Source organism: Ursus americanus, chromosome 31 (assembly GCF_024610735.1).
Source record: "Ursus americanus isolate L20-20 chromosome 31, mUrsAme1.1.p, whole genome shotgun sequence".
In the NCBI taxonomy this organism is placed as follows: Eukaryota; Metazoa; Chordata; class Mammalia; order Carnivora; family Ursidae; genus Ursus; species Ursus americanus.
Genome location: NC_142157.1, coordinates 11,036,691 through 11,054,009, shown reverse-complemented (window position 1 = coordinate 11,054,009; position 17,319 = coordinate 11,036,691). Strand labels below are relative to the sequence as shown.

The 17,319-nt window shown below is 40.0% G+C and overlaps 1 protein-coding gene across 2 annotated transcripts in view; it reads right to left on the bottom strand.

Moving 5' to 3' along the window:
* Window positions 1-17,319, bottom strand: part of MPP7 (MAGUK p55 scaffold protein 7) — a 205,641-nt gene that overhangs the window by 86,237 nt on the left and 102,085 nt on the right. For both annotated transcript variants that reach the window (XM_045812812.2, XM_087857582.1), the window contains exon 5: window positions 9,398-9,529. In XM_045812812.2, the coding sequence (XP_045668768.1) occupies window positions 9,398-9,529 (132 nt within the window). The remainder of the gene's footprint in view (window positions 1-9,397; window positions 9,530-17,319) is intronic.

Below are 17,319 nucleotides of genomic sequence, written 5' to 3'. Positions count from 1 at the left end.
TCTTTTTTTCTTTTTTGCTGCTCTGTCTGGATGACTTCTATTGCTTTTTCTTCCAGCGTGCTGATCTGATCTTTGGCTTCATCCAGTCTGTTGAACTGCTCTAGTGTATTTTTCAGTTCAATTACTGCATTGTTCAGCTCTGTACCTTCTGTCTGCAGTTTTGTTATACTTTCTCTTCGTGGAGGATCTCACAGTGTTCATCCAATCTTCTTCTGAGTTCAGTGAGCACCTTTACGACCACTACTTTGAATTCGTAATCAGATACACTGCTGATCTCCATTTCATCAATGTCATTTTCTAATTTTTGTCCTGTTTCATTTGCAACATTTTCCTATTGTCTCATTTTTGCCCGACTGTGTTTGTTTCTATGTACTAGGTAAACCAATCACCTCTCCTAGTATTGAAGGAGTGACGACCTTTCAAAGGAGATGTCATATGGCGCAGAACTCAATCCCCTCTGACCAGAGCTAGGTGCTCAGGAAGCATCCCCTGTATGGGATGCATGAATCTGTTTGCTGTGGCAGGGGTATGTGAGTGATGCAGCGGTGTGCAGGGCTAGTGCCCAGCCTGGTTGTAATGCGTGGCTGCTCTGAGCGGCACAAGGCTGCACTGTGGCAAAGGGGTGGGGGGCAGGGCTGTTGCCTGACCCTGCTGGGATGCACAATTGCAGTGTGGGGATTGGCAGGATTCTCAGCTGGGCACACCCCCCAACTCTAGCAGATTAGAGGAATAGTTCCCAAATGACTCCCACCCTCACTAACTTTAACAAGCTAGATAAGGTCACAAGTATGCCACCTGCCAGTGTCTCCATCCCTGGGAAAAGTTCAAAAGTTTCCTGCCTCTCTGGCAAGCACTTTAAGATTAGTAAGTGGGTCTTCTTCACGTCTGGTCTAGGTGCTTTGCAAATTGGAGTTTTGTGCTGGGGCCCTGGGTGAGTGAGTCTGCACATGAGCCCTTAAGAGCAAGTTCTCCATTCCCTATAGTTCCATGGTTTTCCTGAATATAATCCCTGTTGGTTTTCAAAAGTCTGGCACTTAGGGGACTCCTCTCTCTCATTCAGGATCTAAGGGTTTTGGGTGCCCAATACACAAAGCCCTCACTCAGGGAAAACTTCCATATTTTTGAGAGGCTCCTTGACTGTGGATCGTTGAATGTACAGTGTGTTATTTTTGGCAAGATGGTCTCTCTTCCTCCCCTACCCATCTCAATGCTGTCCTTTTTGCCCTTTGTTGTGGAGGCTCTGTTCATCCAGTTTTCTGGTCTTTTTCAAATTATTCTATATGCAGTTGTATATTTGTTTTATACATGGGAGGGAGGGAGTCCAGGATCTTCCTACACTGCCATCGTGAACCCCAGTCTCTATTTATCCATATTTTATAGACGAGAAAGTAATCACAAATGGTTACAATTTGTCTAAGATCAGAAAATTAGTGTGCAGTAAAGTCAGGACTTACCTAAGGCAAACTCATCAGAATTGCTTATTTTTAATCTTAACTATTATTCAATACTGCTTACCCTGCATCTTTCTATAACCTTTTACTCATAAATTTATAAATTCATTACCCTTGCAGTAGTTTATCTATGGCGGAGATCAACAATTCCTTCCTTTAATATATGTGCACACCATATTCCCACATCAAATGGTAAAAATGGCTTTAAGGCATCGAAGGCTATGAGAAGACTTGCAGCTGCCTCCTGGGCCTCTTGAAATACTTCCTCTCTGGGAAGTCAGACACCATAAGAAATCGTGATTCCTGCCATGCTGTGAGGAAGCCCACACCAGCCATATGGAGGTACCACCTAGAAAGAGATGCCCGATCAGCCCCCAACTTTCCAGCCATCCCAGGCCAGACATCAGTCATAGGAATGAAGTTCACAGATGACTCCGGTCTCGGCCACCATCTAATTGTACATGTGAGGGACTCTAAGTAAGAACCACCCACTGAGCTTATCCAACCTCTAAAACTATGAAATATAATAATATGTTACTGTTTCAGCCACAAAATCTGGGGTGGTTTGTAACATAGAATTAGGTAACTGGAATAAATCTCTTTCTTCTCTACGAATCATACTATTTTTCAATGTAGGACTGTTCAGTTTGTTGTGCTTACTGCTAGTCCTTTTTTTTTTTTTAAAGATTTTATTTATTTACTTGAGAGAGAAAGAGAGCACACACAAGCAGGGGGAGGGTCAGAGGGAGAAGGAGAAGCAGCCTCCCTACTGAAAGGGAGCCCGATGCAGGGCTCGATCCCAGGACCCCAGGAGCATGACCTGAGCCAAAGGCAGACACTTTACTAACTGAGCCACCGAGGCGCCTCTTACTGCTAGTCCTTTTGACTTACTCTGTGACTCAATAAAGTTGACAAATATTTATTGAGAGCCTACTCTGTGCCAGGTTCTGTTCTAAGAGCTTGTAATACAGCGGTGAAACAAACTAAGCATTCCTGCCCCTCGTGGAGCTTACATCTAACAAGGGAGAAGGACGATAAACAAAAGATGAAATCATGAGACATACAGTGTGTTAGAAAGTGGTAAACACTCTAGGTATGAGAGAGGGCAGGGTGAGAAAGATCGGAAGCGCCAGGGCAGGTAGAAGAAAGACAACGTAAAGACAGTGTAAAGACACACCTCAATGAGAAGATGGCATTGAGTAAAGAAAGAGAAAAAGGAGATGAAGGAGAAGGTGTCCGGGTCCACCACTCAGGTCATGATCTCAGCGTTGTGAGACGGAGCCCTGCAAGAGGCTTTGTGCTGATCGTGGAGCTCAAGATTCTCTCTCCCTCTCTCTCTACCACTCCCCTCTCCCTCTCTTTAAAGAAAAAAAAAAGGAGATGAAGGAGTTAGCCAAAGGGAAAGAATAGATGAAAACAGCACAAAGGTGCTGAGATGGGACTATGAATAGAATGATCAAGGAAGAGCAAAAAGGCAGTGTGGCTGGAGTAAAGTAAAAAGGGAGAAGCAGTAGGAGCTGAGCACAGATGGTTAAGAGATCACGTAGATCCTTGTGAGGGCTCTGGATTTTATTTATTTTTTTAGATTATTTATTTATTTATTTATTTATTTATTTATTTATTTATTTATTTGACAGAGATAGCCAGCGAGAGAGGGAACACAAGCAGGGGGGGTGGGAGAGGAAGAAGCAGACTCCCAGCGGAGGAGCCTGATGTGGGGCTCGATCCCTGAACGCCGGGATCACGCCCTGAGCCGAAGGCAGACGCCCAATGACTGCGCTACCCAGGCGTCCCCAGGGCTCTGGATTTTATTTTGAAAGAAACAGGGAGAAGCTGAACAGCAGAAGTGCTGTAATCTAACAGACTCACTCTACCTACTGTTAAGGGTGAAGGAATGTAAGATCTAAAGCAAGGAAACAAACTGGACGTGGTTGAAATACTCCAGGGGAGAGATGAAGGAGGCTTGGATCTGACTGGCAGGAGGAGAGTGATGAATAGTCCGGATATATTATGGGTAGAGCCAAAAGAAGTCCCAATGGACTGGAAATGGGACATGAAAGAAGAAAGGTATCAAAGATTGACTCTGGTTTTTGGCTGAGCAATTAGGAAGATGGGATTGTAATCAACTAAGAGGAGGAATCCTAGAAGGGGAATGGATTTGGGGACAAGATCAGTTTACTTTTGGACATGTCAAGACAGAGATGTCCGTTAGACATTCCAATGGAGCTATCAAGTACACGGACGGACATACAAATTTAAAACTCAGAAAAAAGATCTGGAAGAAAAATAGACCCGGGAGTCACTGACACACAGATGATTTTTAAAGCCAGGGGCTGGATGAAATCATTTCTAGAATGTGTAAAGAAGAGCACTCCGACGCTGAAGGGTTCTCTGTTACAGACGGGAATCTTGAAACAGAAGTGCTTGCTTCTACCTGTCCCTGGAAGGTGAACTACGGACCCGAGAAATAATCTCTCACTTTCTACATAATACCAGCACTTGACTCAATCCTCGTTTTGATCCCTTTGTTCTTAAAGATTTCTACTTCCATACTGCTTTCCAAACCCCTATTATCCCAATTCTTTGAGGTATTCCTAGAGGAACATACCTGCATGAAAATAAGATAAAAACTCACTAAAACAGAGCACATTACATGTCATTATTACATAAAAGCTACAGTCCTATGGCACAGATGGCAAAGGCAAAAGAATTAAAACTGTATCTGATGTTTTAGTACTTACACATTTTCTTATATCGTTATTTTGAGTTTATTCTATGTGATTTTTGAGAAGGAGAGAGAGAGAGAGAGAACATGCACACGAGCAGGGGAGGGGCAGAGGGAGAGAGAGACTCTCCAGCAGGCTCCACGCTCAGCATGCAGCCCAGTGTAGGGCTCAGTCTCATGACCCTGCGATCATGACCTGAGCCGAAATCAAGAGCTGGACACTAAACCAACTGAGCCACCCAGGCGCCCCATTTTCTATGTGATTTTGACACAACATAGAGTAGAGAGAACTGCAGGTTAGACTGAGAAGTTAAAATTCTGCTTAAATTTGTCTTGTTACTGCTGTAAAATGGTTTACAAAAGACGACTGCTGAGACCGGGCTATATGATGTCCTACGTGAAAACTGCATCTCCTACAATACTGCCCATATTCTAAGACCTCCTCCTTCAGCTGGTGTAACAGGTGATTTCAGGCTGAACCCTTGAAATCAAAGTGGTTTCAAGTATCATCTACCAAACATTTGCATCAAGAATATCGGAGACATTTTTAAAAAATCTAGATTCCCAGGCCCCACTTGAAAGCTACTGATGCAGACTCTCTGGGGGACAGAGGCTGTGAGGTCTGCATTTTAAGTAAGCACCTCAGGTAATTCTTAGAACACCAAAGTTCGAGCACCATGATTCTAAAAGCAGCAAGGACAACCCAGGCCAGAAACTGAAAATCCGGATCATAACCCACTCACTCACCAACAATGTCATTTTCTTAAGCTCGCCTAAAAATTAGTATTTATTATTATTATTTCTGGATACAACAGATACAAATGATTCCATATTCACAGGGAGGGAGGATAGCTCTGCTCTCTGCATCTTGGCCAGTGTTTTTCTCTCCTTTTCTCCGTTCATTCATCCATCCCTCCCCTCAAATTATCTCCCTGTCACCTTTCCCTGGCAAATACCTACATAATCTGTGCTCACTGACCCTTTTCCCTGGAAATGGTCCTCTCCTTCAACAACTATCATCTAGAACTCCTAGCGTACCATCATTCTGTGTAACGTTTACCTAATGTGGGCGTCATGCATAAAAACGTACAGAGCATGTCAAATACATTATGCTAGTTGATATTCACAACGCTCTTGAAGAGGCGTATCCCACAATGACCTAATAAGGCACCTCAGGCTGGGAGGCTAAGTGACTTGTTCCTGTGAGGACACAGAGCAAGTAAGCGACAGCATAGTGCCTCCCACTTAGGTCATCTAATGCAAGCTTGGTAGTTATTTCACTGCATTATAACTCAGTCTAACAAACACGGTTACTTTTTTCGTTAAGTTTATTTATTTATTTGAGAGAGAGAATGTGCGTGACAGGAGTGAGCGAGAGGGGGAGGGGCAGAGGGAGAAGGACGGAATCCTCAAGCAGACTCCCTCCTGAGCACAGAGCCTGACGCAGGGCACAATCCCAGGACCCTGAGACCATCACCTGAGCTGAAATCAAGAATCGGATGCGTAACCAACTGAGCCACCCAGGGGCCCCCAAAATTACATTCTTAAATAACACTGATAAACAAAGCCCTTGGCTGCTAAATCTTATGGCCTTTCCTCCTGAATCATTTGCTAAAAACTTACTGACCATCCAATCTCTAGAATTTTATTTCGGCTTGGCTTCCCTCATCTTAACTATTTGATTCTTAACCGCCTGGATTCATTCTCCTAAGGATGCCTTAGACTCAATCTTCTCTCAGTTTCTGCTTCTCCCCCCACTCCCTACCCTTTTGGTGGTTGTGGCTTTTCCAATAACCTCCCCAAAATGACAAATGACATTTGACAAATGTAAAATGACAAGCTTGTTGAAAACGACTATTTTCTACTTTTCTAACTAGTTCATTTTTTAGACTTTAAGTTTATTCATCCAATAATCCTATTTTACAATAACTGTCAAATTAAAAATAATACACTAATTATACATTTGGATGAAAAAAAGTTCAAGACAAGTAATTCCCCTTCCTTGATCTCATATTCCAAGGTTGCAATGACTTCTGAAATCTTAATACTTTTCTCAGGAATCCTAACAAATAATCTGAGGGATTTCTTCATCCCATGTAGATGCGTTTTCTATATGAAGTTTATTTTTATCTTTTTAATATATAGGTCTTTGAACAAAAAACAAGCAAATTGTGGCTCACTAGGAAGACAAAGGATCAGTAACTAAAATAATTTTTTAAAGTAAAATAACTTAAAAGTACTTGGAATTGCTTGAAATTGCCTTATATATGGAATATTAATATAAAAAAATAAACCTAGAGTTTAAAGAAGTTAACTTCGTAAGTTTGGGGAAAAAAACTTTTACTATTAATTTACTTTTACATAATGGAGAAACAGAGAGAAAAAATCTTTTAATTCATGTAAAAAACAGACAAAAAGTGGAATAAAAATAATGGAGAAAAATGAAACGGAATTAAAATTTTTAAACACCCCACATTTAAGAGGCAGTAGAAAGAAAAATGCTATTAAGTATATTCAAAAATGCCAAATTATACCATGGTACAGGAATAAGAAACTGAACAATTTCCAGAAATGTTTAAGATATCCCCAGAATATACAAATGTTACAAATCCGGAAAATATTCTCATGCTTAAAAGAAGTATTTTTTAGATTTTTATATTTATATATATTTATTTATCATTATTTTTTTTTTTAGTTGGGGGGGCAGAGGAAGAGAGGGGGAAAGAGAATCCCAAGCAGGCTCTCTGCTCAGTGCAGAGCCTGACACAGGGCTCCATCTCACGACCCTGAGATCACGACCTGAGCCAAAATCAAGAGTCAGATACTCAACTAACCTAGCCGCCTAGGTTCCCAGAGAAATAATTTATTTTTAAACAGTTTAACAATTCAACCCATTTTTAAATTTACCTAAGCCCCAAAGGCTCCGTTCAACTGTAGGGAAACTCGAAATTTTTATTCCCATGCATTTCCTTCTACTCTTGCTAACTGAACATACACACTTCTGGCCACTTAAATAACATCCGGGGGTATTTTTTACTTACCCTCTTCTCTTGCACTCTGTATCTAAAGATCCACCTGGTCTGATAAAATCTAACATACAGACCTCTCGCCATTATCCTAGTTCAGAGTCTCATTTTAAATATACTATATGATATAAACTTTAAGAAAAGAGAGCTAACAAAGGATGACAATGTCAAAGTAGGGCTAATTATTTCAGTGGTTACATGCTTACTAGCTAAAGCACATGATATATTCAGGAACAAAGTATAACACAACTTCAGGTTATTCTGTATATTTCATTCAATTGCTTTTTAAATTGAAACTGATTTGCAGCTGGCCCAGTTAAAACCTTTGGAACATCTCAATGCAGTGCATGCCTAATTCCTCTGACAAACATTTGGAAGATCTTCTCGGGACTTACATGTCACCGATGGCAGTTTAAATGTTAGCTCACCAAACCAACGCAGCCCAAACCTTGCTGCCCCTGGGAAAACTGTGACCGATCACAGAAATGATTACTAAGGAATTACTGAACTCCTCAACATGGTCAGCCTTTCGATCATCTAAGAGCCTGAATCTGTCAAAACAAAACACGTATTTCTTACTGAGGGATACACAGAAGCCACCAAGAATTAGTCACTTTATGGTGACAGGCGCTGAGATCCCAACTGCATACCACCTAGCCTTAATAAGTATGTCACCTTCATAATAAATACCAAGAGATATTTAGGTTACCAGTGCAGAGTTATAACCACAGATGAAAAGCATAAACTTATAATCTATGTTAAACAATCTTAGCCAGGAATACAAGGAGTCCTAGGATATCCATGCATGAACGTCAGGGGCTCCAACACTCCCTTATATTACATGCAAATTCATCTGGGTATTTTTCTGGGTAAGAGTGTCCAATGCGTTTATCAAGGTACCAAAGTTGTCCTTAAATAAAGCAAAATATGAAAACCACCTAAAAGGTAAAAATAAAGACACAATACAGTGTAAAGAAAGAGTTAGTATTTGAAGGTAGAAAGGAGGTCTCACCTCCTTACTTTTACCATCATTAGCTGTGATACTTAGCTAAGTTGCTGTGCTTTTTTGCATATCCGTTTCCTAGCCTATAAAAATGGAAAAGAAGACGCGTACTATGAAGACTAAATATAACGTAGGTAAAGTAGCTCACGTATTGCATTATCCACTGTTACTTGCTTTAAGAACACAAAAATGTCTTAAGTAGACAAAATGAGCCACAACACATTTAAAATCACCTGCTAGACGATAAAATTTATTTTTCTGCTGAACGTAGTTTCATCAAAACATGGATACACTCTGTACTCATACTCTATTGCTGTGACAAATGTGCCACATGAAGGTACTGACTTAAAACAACCCAAATTTATTATCTTACAGGTCTGGAAGTCGGAGGGTCGAAATGAGTGTTCTGGGGCTAAAATCAAGGTGTCAGCAGGGCTGCATTCCTTCTGGAGGATCTAGTAGAGAATTTTCCAGCTTCCAGAAATTTCTGGCATTTCTTGGTTCATGGTAACATCAACCTTTGCTTTAATCATCTTGTGTCCTTTTGCAACTCTGACTCCTTGCCCCCCCTTTTCCACTTCAGTAAAAACCCTTGTGATGACACTAGGCCCACCATCTAACCCAGGATAATCTTCCCAAGATTCTTACCAAATCATGACAAGTCCCTTTGCTATTTAAAGTAGTATTTCACAGGTTCTGAAGATTAGGACATGACCACACTGGGCATCATTCTGCCCACCATAAACCCCCTGATGTAATCTGACATTGTATAAATTCTGGTGCTAAAATTAATGGGTACATTTACATTTTGAAATAAGAGACATTTGATAAATTTCTCCTCATTACTCTAAAATAAATCAGCTTTCTAGAAATGTCATAATCAATTATTTCTAGTTGCATCATTTAATCTTAAATCAGCTGTGGCTGGCACACGTTATGCTTTCTTTTATAAATGTCAATACCACATCTTACAAATTATGGCTATTTATAACCAAGATAATGCCTGTCATTTTATTTGCCTTTTTTTCATTTTTCTAAATAATGTTTTTTAGACATGAATATTCTATTTTAAAGTTTGACAACACAGAAAAGTTATGTTTCAAAGAGAGGAAAAAATGGTATGTCCCCATCACATTTGGCTTTATCATGATATCTACTTGTATCTGAGCACAAAATGTAGACCAAAACTCACCAGTGGTTCTCTGTTTTTGACCAGACGAATGATTTTTACTGAGTCTTCTTCATCGTCAATATCATCAGGCATCGGAGGTAACACAGGATCGTAATTCTTCTGAGCCACAGTATCATGTACAGAGAGCAAAGCCTGTCAAAGTGAAAATTTGGAAAAAAAATCAATCAAATACAAAATCCCAGGCACATCTGACTATAAAGAAAATCAAATTGGTGTTATAATTTCGATGTAACAATGGTACTAGGCAAACTACTTGAAAAGGAGGATCTTAGAAATGGGAGTATGTAGGACGGAAGAAGGCAGCTCTGTTTAGCGGCCACCCGCATCCCCAATGCCACTAACGTAGGACAAGAATCAGCATAAAAGTCCTCTCACCCGTCTAGTCTCTGGTTCATCCTTACAAGGGTGGCAGCTGGGGAGATGGGTGGGGGGTTATTGTTTTTGCTAGAAAATGAGGCTATAGGTACACTGTTGATGAGCCAGTAGGAGTCTGAGAGAACTGTATTTTTCCCTTCCTACTGTTAGTAGAAAGCACACAAAAAACTGACCAATTTGACTAACTTGCATTCTTTTCTTGTTTTCTCACCTTTTCCCTTTTTTGCATAAGCTAACTAATTTGTGTATAAAAGAATAAAAGTTTTTCCAGTCATGACTGTCATGGTGGTAAAACTCCACAAAACACTGTCACATTGTCATTATAGACCAATAACCAAAAAAGCACCTATTTTAGGAGAGTGGGTTTTAGACTTTTGACTACCTTGTTTGTGTATCACCACCACCACAGTCTGTAAATTACTCTAGCCAGAAGCCTAGAACTCATCCTTGAAACAAATCCCTCCTCCACCCTCCACCCCCCAACACCTACTCCATACCCTGTTAAATCTACTTGCAAAACATATCCTAAATGTGTTGTCTTCTCTCAGCTCTAGACCAGGGGCTGGCAAACCAGTCTTCGTTCATATATGTGTTGTCTATCACTGCCGTCGTGCAAAAAGAGCAAAACGGAGTAGAACCAACAGACCATTTTTACAGGAAAGTTCCGAGACATCGATGTCATCAAATTTTACCTGGAGAATTGTAATAGCCTCTCAGTGGTCCAGCTGCATTCACCTGTGGTCCTTTTTGCCCAAGATAGGAGTATCTCACAGTTCTTTACCCACTATGCCTCTGAGGAACATTTAGCATGTTTTCAATTCTTGGCTATTACAAATAGTGCTGCTAAATATTTCCTATCTTTTAATGCATACACACACACACACACACACACACACAATTTGGGTTAAGTACAGGTGGCCCCTGAACAAAACGGGTTTGAATAGCATGGGTCCATTTACATCCAGGTATTTTTTTGATAAATACAATACAGTCTTATAAATGTATTTCCTTTTCCTTATAATCTTCTTAGCGTTTTCTTTTATCTAATTTACTTTATTGGAAGAGCACAGTATATAATACATATAACATATAAAATACATGTTATCAACTACTTGCTATTAGTAAGGCTTCCAGTCAACAGCTGGCTATTCGTAGTTAAGTTTTCAGAAATGAGGATGAGAGCCAAGATGAAGTTAACAGGGACCCTAATGGAAAAAACTAAAAAACAGAAAACTTTAAAAAACAAACAAACAAAAAAACCCAAAAGATGTAATAATGGTTTTGGAAGACACTGGAGATCAGATGATGAAGGACGGTGATCACCGAGAGGAAATAAATGTGAGCCTCGTGAGCCCGGAGTTTCCTGGCCGTGTAGGGGGAGAAGGTACCCACGCAGAACCCACTGGTCTCCCGAAGTTGCAACAGCAGAGTGGGGAATGCTGGGAGGTCAAGGAACTAAAGTTCTCAGGGGACAGTATGAAAGACAAGATGGTGGGACAGGCACAGGGCTCTGGAGGTCTGCAGGAGGTCCCCCTTGAGTCCTTAAGCCAAGGCATACGCGTACAAAAAAACTACCAGAAAGGATCAGGGCGATGTTTGTTGTTAGCTGAGGATAATTTTACTTGGCAATGTCTAGAGACATGCCGAGTCATCGAAGCGTGGAGGATGCGACTGCCGTCTAGCGCATCGAGGCCAGGGAAGCTCCTGAACACCTGACCGCATACAGGGCAGTTCCCTGCCCTCCAACCCCCTCCCCCCCAAAATCTTCCAGCTCCAAAATGTCAATAGTTCCAAGGTTATCCCCAAAGCTCACACAGGGCAGGAACAGCTCCCGTTTCCTTCAGTCACAGGGGAAAAGTCTGGCATTCACAGGGCATTGCGGACAATTAACAGAGGAATATTGTCTTAATAGTAGGAAATACTTAATCCAAGATTAAACACAGCGAAGATCTCACCTAACAAAGCTTAAAAGGAAGCCTCTGAAGGATCAAAATGTTTCCAAGTAACTTAATAACAGGAAAAAAACCTCAAGAATATTACCAATAAAAATATGAAAATATCAAGCATCAAACAAAGTGAAACTCCTAATGACTGAGGGTCAATTACTGACAAAAATTACTAGGCATATGAAGACAGAAGAACATACTATTCATAATGAAGAAAAACATAACACCATAGAACTAAACTCTGAAAATTACACAGATGACAGAATTACACAGAACCAAATCCTGAAATTACAGATAGATTGCAGACAAGGACATTAAAACAATTACTGTAACTGTACTCCAAATGTTTAAAAAGCCAGAGGAAAGACTGAAAATGAAACTTATCATATGTAAGAAAGATTCAAATCAAACTTCTAGAGATAAAAGATACAATGTACGAAACTTTTTTTAAAAGTACACTGAATGAGAGTAATGCTTATAATTAAAGCAATTTATAAACTATTTAAAATGAAACAACACATAGAGAAAATATGGTGAAAAATTATGAATGGAACATTACTGAGCTATGGGACAACTTATATATACCTACTTGGCATCTCCAAAGAAAGGAGAGATGCTAAAAAGTATTTGAAGAAATAATGGCAGAAAATATTCCAAATCTGATGCGGGGAAAGAGCCCCTAGGTCCAAGAAGTTCAACATATCCAAGCACAAAAAAACATAAAACCAAGTAACACCAAATTGCTTAAAACCAATGAGAAAGAAAAAAATCTTAAAATCAGCCAACAAAAAAAAGATAAAAACGACAACACACATCAGAAACAATGTGAGCTACAAGATAACAGAGCAACACTTTTTAAATACTCAAAGAAAACTGGCAACCTAAAATTCTATACCCAGCAAAAGTGTCTTTTAGTAACGAAAGGATAATGGCGACTTTTTAAAGACCTACAAAAGCTGAAGGAATTCATCAACAGGAGACTTGCACTACAAAAAACGGCACGCGAAGTCTTGGACAGGAAGATAGGAATGACAGTGGATGGGAATATGGACCTTGAAAGAGTTGAATGAAGAACATCAGAAATGTCCGCTGTCTGGGTATCCATGATAATTACCTTGCACATAGTTAAGACCAATAGAGATCGCTAGTAAACATCTTTTAAAATAAAATGATTATTATAGTGGATGGGCAATATTAACAACAGCAGCTATGTATTTTTCCTCCTTAGCTTTGTATCCACCGCCATGTCTGGATTCCAAAATATATTTTTAAGATTGATAGATACCGAGTTCCTAATTCTTAATAGTTTTGTTTTGCACATTTTTGTGGTTAACAACATTTTTATTCTGGGCAACTAAAAGTAACTTTGTATTCTATTTGCCTGTTTTAACTGTGACTACTCTATTCTTCAATATACAGATTGTCCTTTTCAAAGGCAACACACCTAAATAAGAAAATTGTATTTCCATATGCCATAACCACCCCAGTCACAACTGATGGGTTTACCTGTTGCTCAGAAAACTATGCAGGAAATTGAACACTAGGCCTTGTAACTCATCAGGCACACAGGCTTTCACTGCTTTGGACCCCCTGGAGTCGATTCTATGTTCTAAGTATCTGTCAGATCCACAGAATTAAGTGTCTAACTCATAAGAATGAGTAACACTGATTTATTCCTCCAGAAGGAAGCTGTTCCCTTTTGCATGCTTAAATGAAGTCTCATCCATTCTACATGCTCAGGCAATGAGTAATTTCTGGTAAGTGCATGTTTTGGAAAGCTGAACAATTACAACAAATCTTCTTATTTTATTGCCTTTTTAAAAAATCAACCAGATTTTCCCTGACTTCCTAAATTACAATAGCATGTTCTGGAGATGATATCACTTCATTGTTTTATCAAAAACAAGCCTCTGAATGATGATTTGTGGAAGCTGATTTGCCTTTAATGTGGCCATGGGACGCCTAGAAGTGGTTCTTATTATTAATGACTCTCTTTGCTTCCTCTAGAAACAAAGTCTCTGCAGAGATCCATAACCTTTCATCAGCTCTCCCGAAGGCCACCAACACTATTGCTCTTCTCCACTCTATGACAGCAGGAAGCTCCCACACCCTATCACATCTACAGGCCTTCTGCTACTCACTACCCCCACTTCCTTTTTCTCACCACCCGTTGTTTCTTTGATGCTTCATTACTTTTCCTGGACTTTACAATTTGGACAATGAGACTGGATTCTATAAACATTGAGTAATAAGAGTATTATTTATTGTTTGTATATGGCAACTGCTGATCAATTCACAGATTTTTAAAAATTAATTGATTAATTAATTAATTTGGGGGGCAGAGAGAGAGAGCGAGTGTGGAGGGAGAGAGGGAGAGAGAAAGAATCTCAAGCAGACTCTGCCTGGAGCCTAGAGCCCAAAGCAGGGCTCAATCTCACAACCCTGAAATCATAACCTGAGCCAAAACCAAGAGTCGGATGCTTAAACCAACTGAGCCACCCAGGCGCCCCTCAATTCAGAGATTTAACAACTGGATGGAATCTTTAACTCTTTGACAACCCTCAGGTAAGACAACTGTTACAAAATGACGAGCATTTCCTAACTGTTGGAGACTCAAGGGTGGCAGGCTGTACAGGGAAAGTGTTGAGATATATTCCACTGGTGATCAATTAACAAAACTGAAAAAGACAATTAATTAAACAGGGCTTGCGAGGACATAGGGGGAAAGGACTTTCTCATGCACGCTTGTTGGCACTGCACACTGAGAGGACCTGTCCAGATTACTGCAAAGGACAAGCTGGCAATCACTATCAAAATTTTAAATGTACAGGTATTTTAACTCAGCAATTTATTGACCCAATAAAATTCTAAAATACACAAGAGATGTGCATTATAGTGCTATTTAAATAGCAAAAAAAGCAGAGTTATCTAACTTAATCTCTTAGAGGTGGACAATTACATTGCTCTAAAGAGAAGTCCACAAAATATCAAAATGTTAAAAGTCCACAAAACAAAACAAAAAGTAGTACATTCTATTTATAAATAAATAAAAGTTAAGTGTTCGAGTCTTCATTTCAGCTCAGGTCATGATCTCAGGGTTGTGGGATCAAGCCCCAAGTTGGGCTCTATGCTCAGTGGGGAGTCTGCTTGAGATTCTATCCCCCCTCCTACCCCGATTCCCCCCCTTAAAAAATAAATCTTTTTTTTTTTTTTTTTTTTTTAAGAGAGAGAGAGCAGGAGCAGGGGTCGGGTGGGAAGAGGCAGAGGCAGGCTCCCTGCCAAGCAGGAAGCCCAACGTGGGGCTTGATCTGAGGACCTTGGGACCATGACCCGAGCTGAAGGCAGATGCCTAACTGACTGAGCCACCCAGGTGCCCCTAAATAAATAAATCTTAAATGAAAAAAATGTATAGGTAATATTTCTGTATGCAAAAAGGAAAAGTAATGCAGCCAATGAACAGTAATTATCCCTAAAAGGTATATGGACACACACTTCACAAAGTAGAAAGTCCTTAAACATATGGAGTGATGTTCATCTTCACAAACAGGGCAATGAAGACAGGACTTCTACTTTCTCCATAGTTTGAATTAAAAATACAATCACACATTATGAAAAAATTTTCCTGTTTACTTTTAAGACTTTATCAAGTCCCTTTGTAAAATGTAAAATTAAAGGCAAAGTAATACATTATCACCTTATTAAAGACAAATGTAGATCGTTTATATAAATAAATTATTCCCTCTAACCACACACACGGATTTTTTTTTTTACTTTTCCTACGTGCGTGCGTGTGTGTGTGTGTGTGTGTGTGTCTGTCCGTCCATCTGTTCCTGAGGTTGGGAATGTTTCTTCTCTATCCCATGATTGCAGTTCAATTTTTTACACTTAAATCTTTAATGTATTTGGAATTCATTGTATATTATACATAATATGCATTATATTTGGTTATATTATGTTTTCCCAATAATTAACCACTTGTGCCAATACCATGCATTGAAGCTATGCCCAGTTCCACCCATCCCCCACTTCTATCCACCCCTCACATCCCTCACTAAGGCCATAATCATGTTTCACCTGAATCACTTTCCACAGGCTTCCAGCCGGCTTCCTCCATTCAGCAGCCCACTCCTCCCGCCCCACCACCACCCCTCCACTCCAAGAAGCTGCATCCTACAGCAACTGTGTCACTTGCCTACTTAAATCCTTTCAATGACTTTCCACTGCTCTTAGGATGAAATCCTAACTTTTTAATATGCTCACAATAAGGGTGGCCCTATAATTTATTACCTAAAGAAGGAAACAACTGAAATGGAAAGGAGGCTATTAATAATCATGCTGGGACTGCAGGCACAAACCAGACTGTTCCTGGGCAAACCAGGACGTATGTGGCCCCCTACTCAAAGCATCCCCTGTCTAGCTCTGAACTCCTGCCCCTTCCTCTTCCACAAGCTACCGTTCAACCACACTGAACTTATTTTCATCTTCAAACTTGACAAGTTATTTTCTTTATGGGACTTCACATACTATTCACCTTATTTAAAACATCTATTTTCAGAGGCGCCTGGGTGGCTCAGTCAGTTAAGCATCTGACTCTTGATTTTGGCTCAGGTCATGATCTCAGCGTCATGATATCAAGCCCCTAGTTGGGCTCACTGCTCAGTGGGAGGATGCTTGAGATTCTCTCCCTCCCCTCCCCTACCTCTCTCTATCTCTTTAAAATAAATAAATCTTTAAAAAAAAAAAATCCATTTTCATATTCCACCCCAACTCATCTCTCCTCTTCCTCCTTTTGGTGACCTCAAACTCAATCTTCAGGGCTCAATTTATATGCCACTTCCTCTGGAAAGCTTTCTTCAACCCTCCCCCCAACTCCTTCCTCCCTTCCCAAATTTAGATTTAGCACCCATCCTCTGATTTCCCAGGCATTTTTTAAAGATTTTATCTATTATTTTAGAGAGAGGCGTGAACTGGGGGAGGGGCAGGAGAGAGAATCCCCAGCAGGCTCCATGCCCACAACCCCAAGACCATGACCTGAGCTGAAACCAACAGTCGGACATTTAACCAACGAGCCACCCAGGCACTGTCTCCACAGTATTTCTGTGTTCTTGTACCCAATATTTCTCCTGACAGCTTCATTAATCTCCATGTATTTTCTGCAAGTTGTATCTTCAGGGCCTGGCACACAGTAGACATCGGACATTTGAGAATGAATGAAGATCTGACTCTAGTGACACGAATAACCAGAGAAAGTTTTAAAACTTTTCAAAAAGGAACTGGCAGATCTGTGGGATACACGTATTATCCTTCTCATGGTGGCGATATATTTGGCTACATATATATATGTGTGTGTTCACAAAAATCATTATTACTTTGGAGGTACACTTCAGGTTTCTTTTTACTATTGTGAACTAAATATTTTAAATGGAACAGCCATCTTTAACAAGTAAATAATTACTTCCCTTGTCCACTAAAAATTAAAAACCAGTATTTAAGTTAACACCGAGTTACACTTTTCATATTTAAACTGTCGGTTCAACTTATAATTCATGTATACCTGTCGTATTTTACTGTATCTTGCTTCTGCTTTAAAAAAAAAAAAGA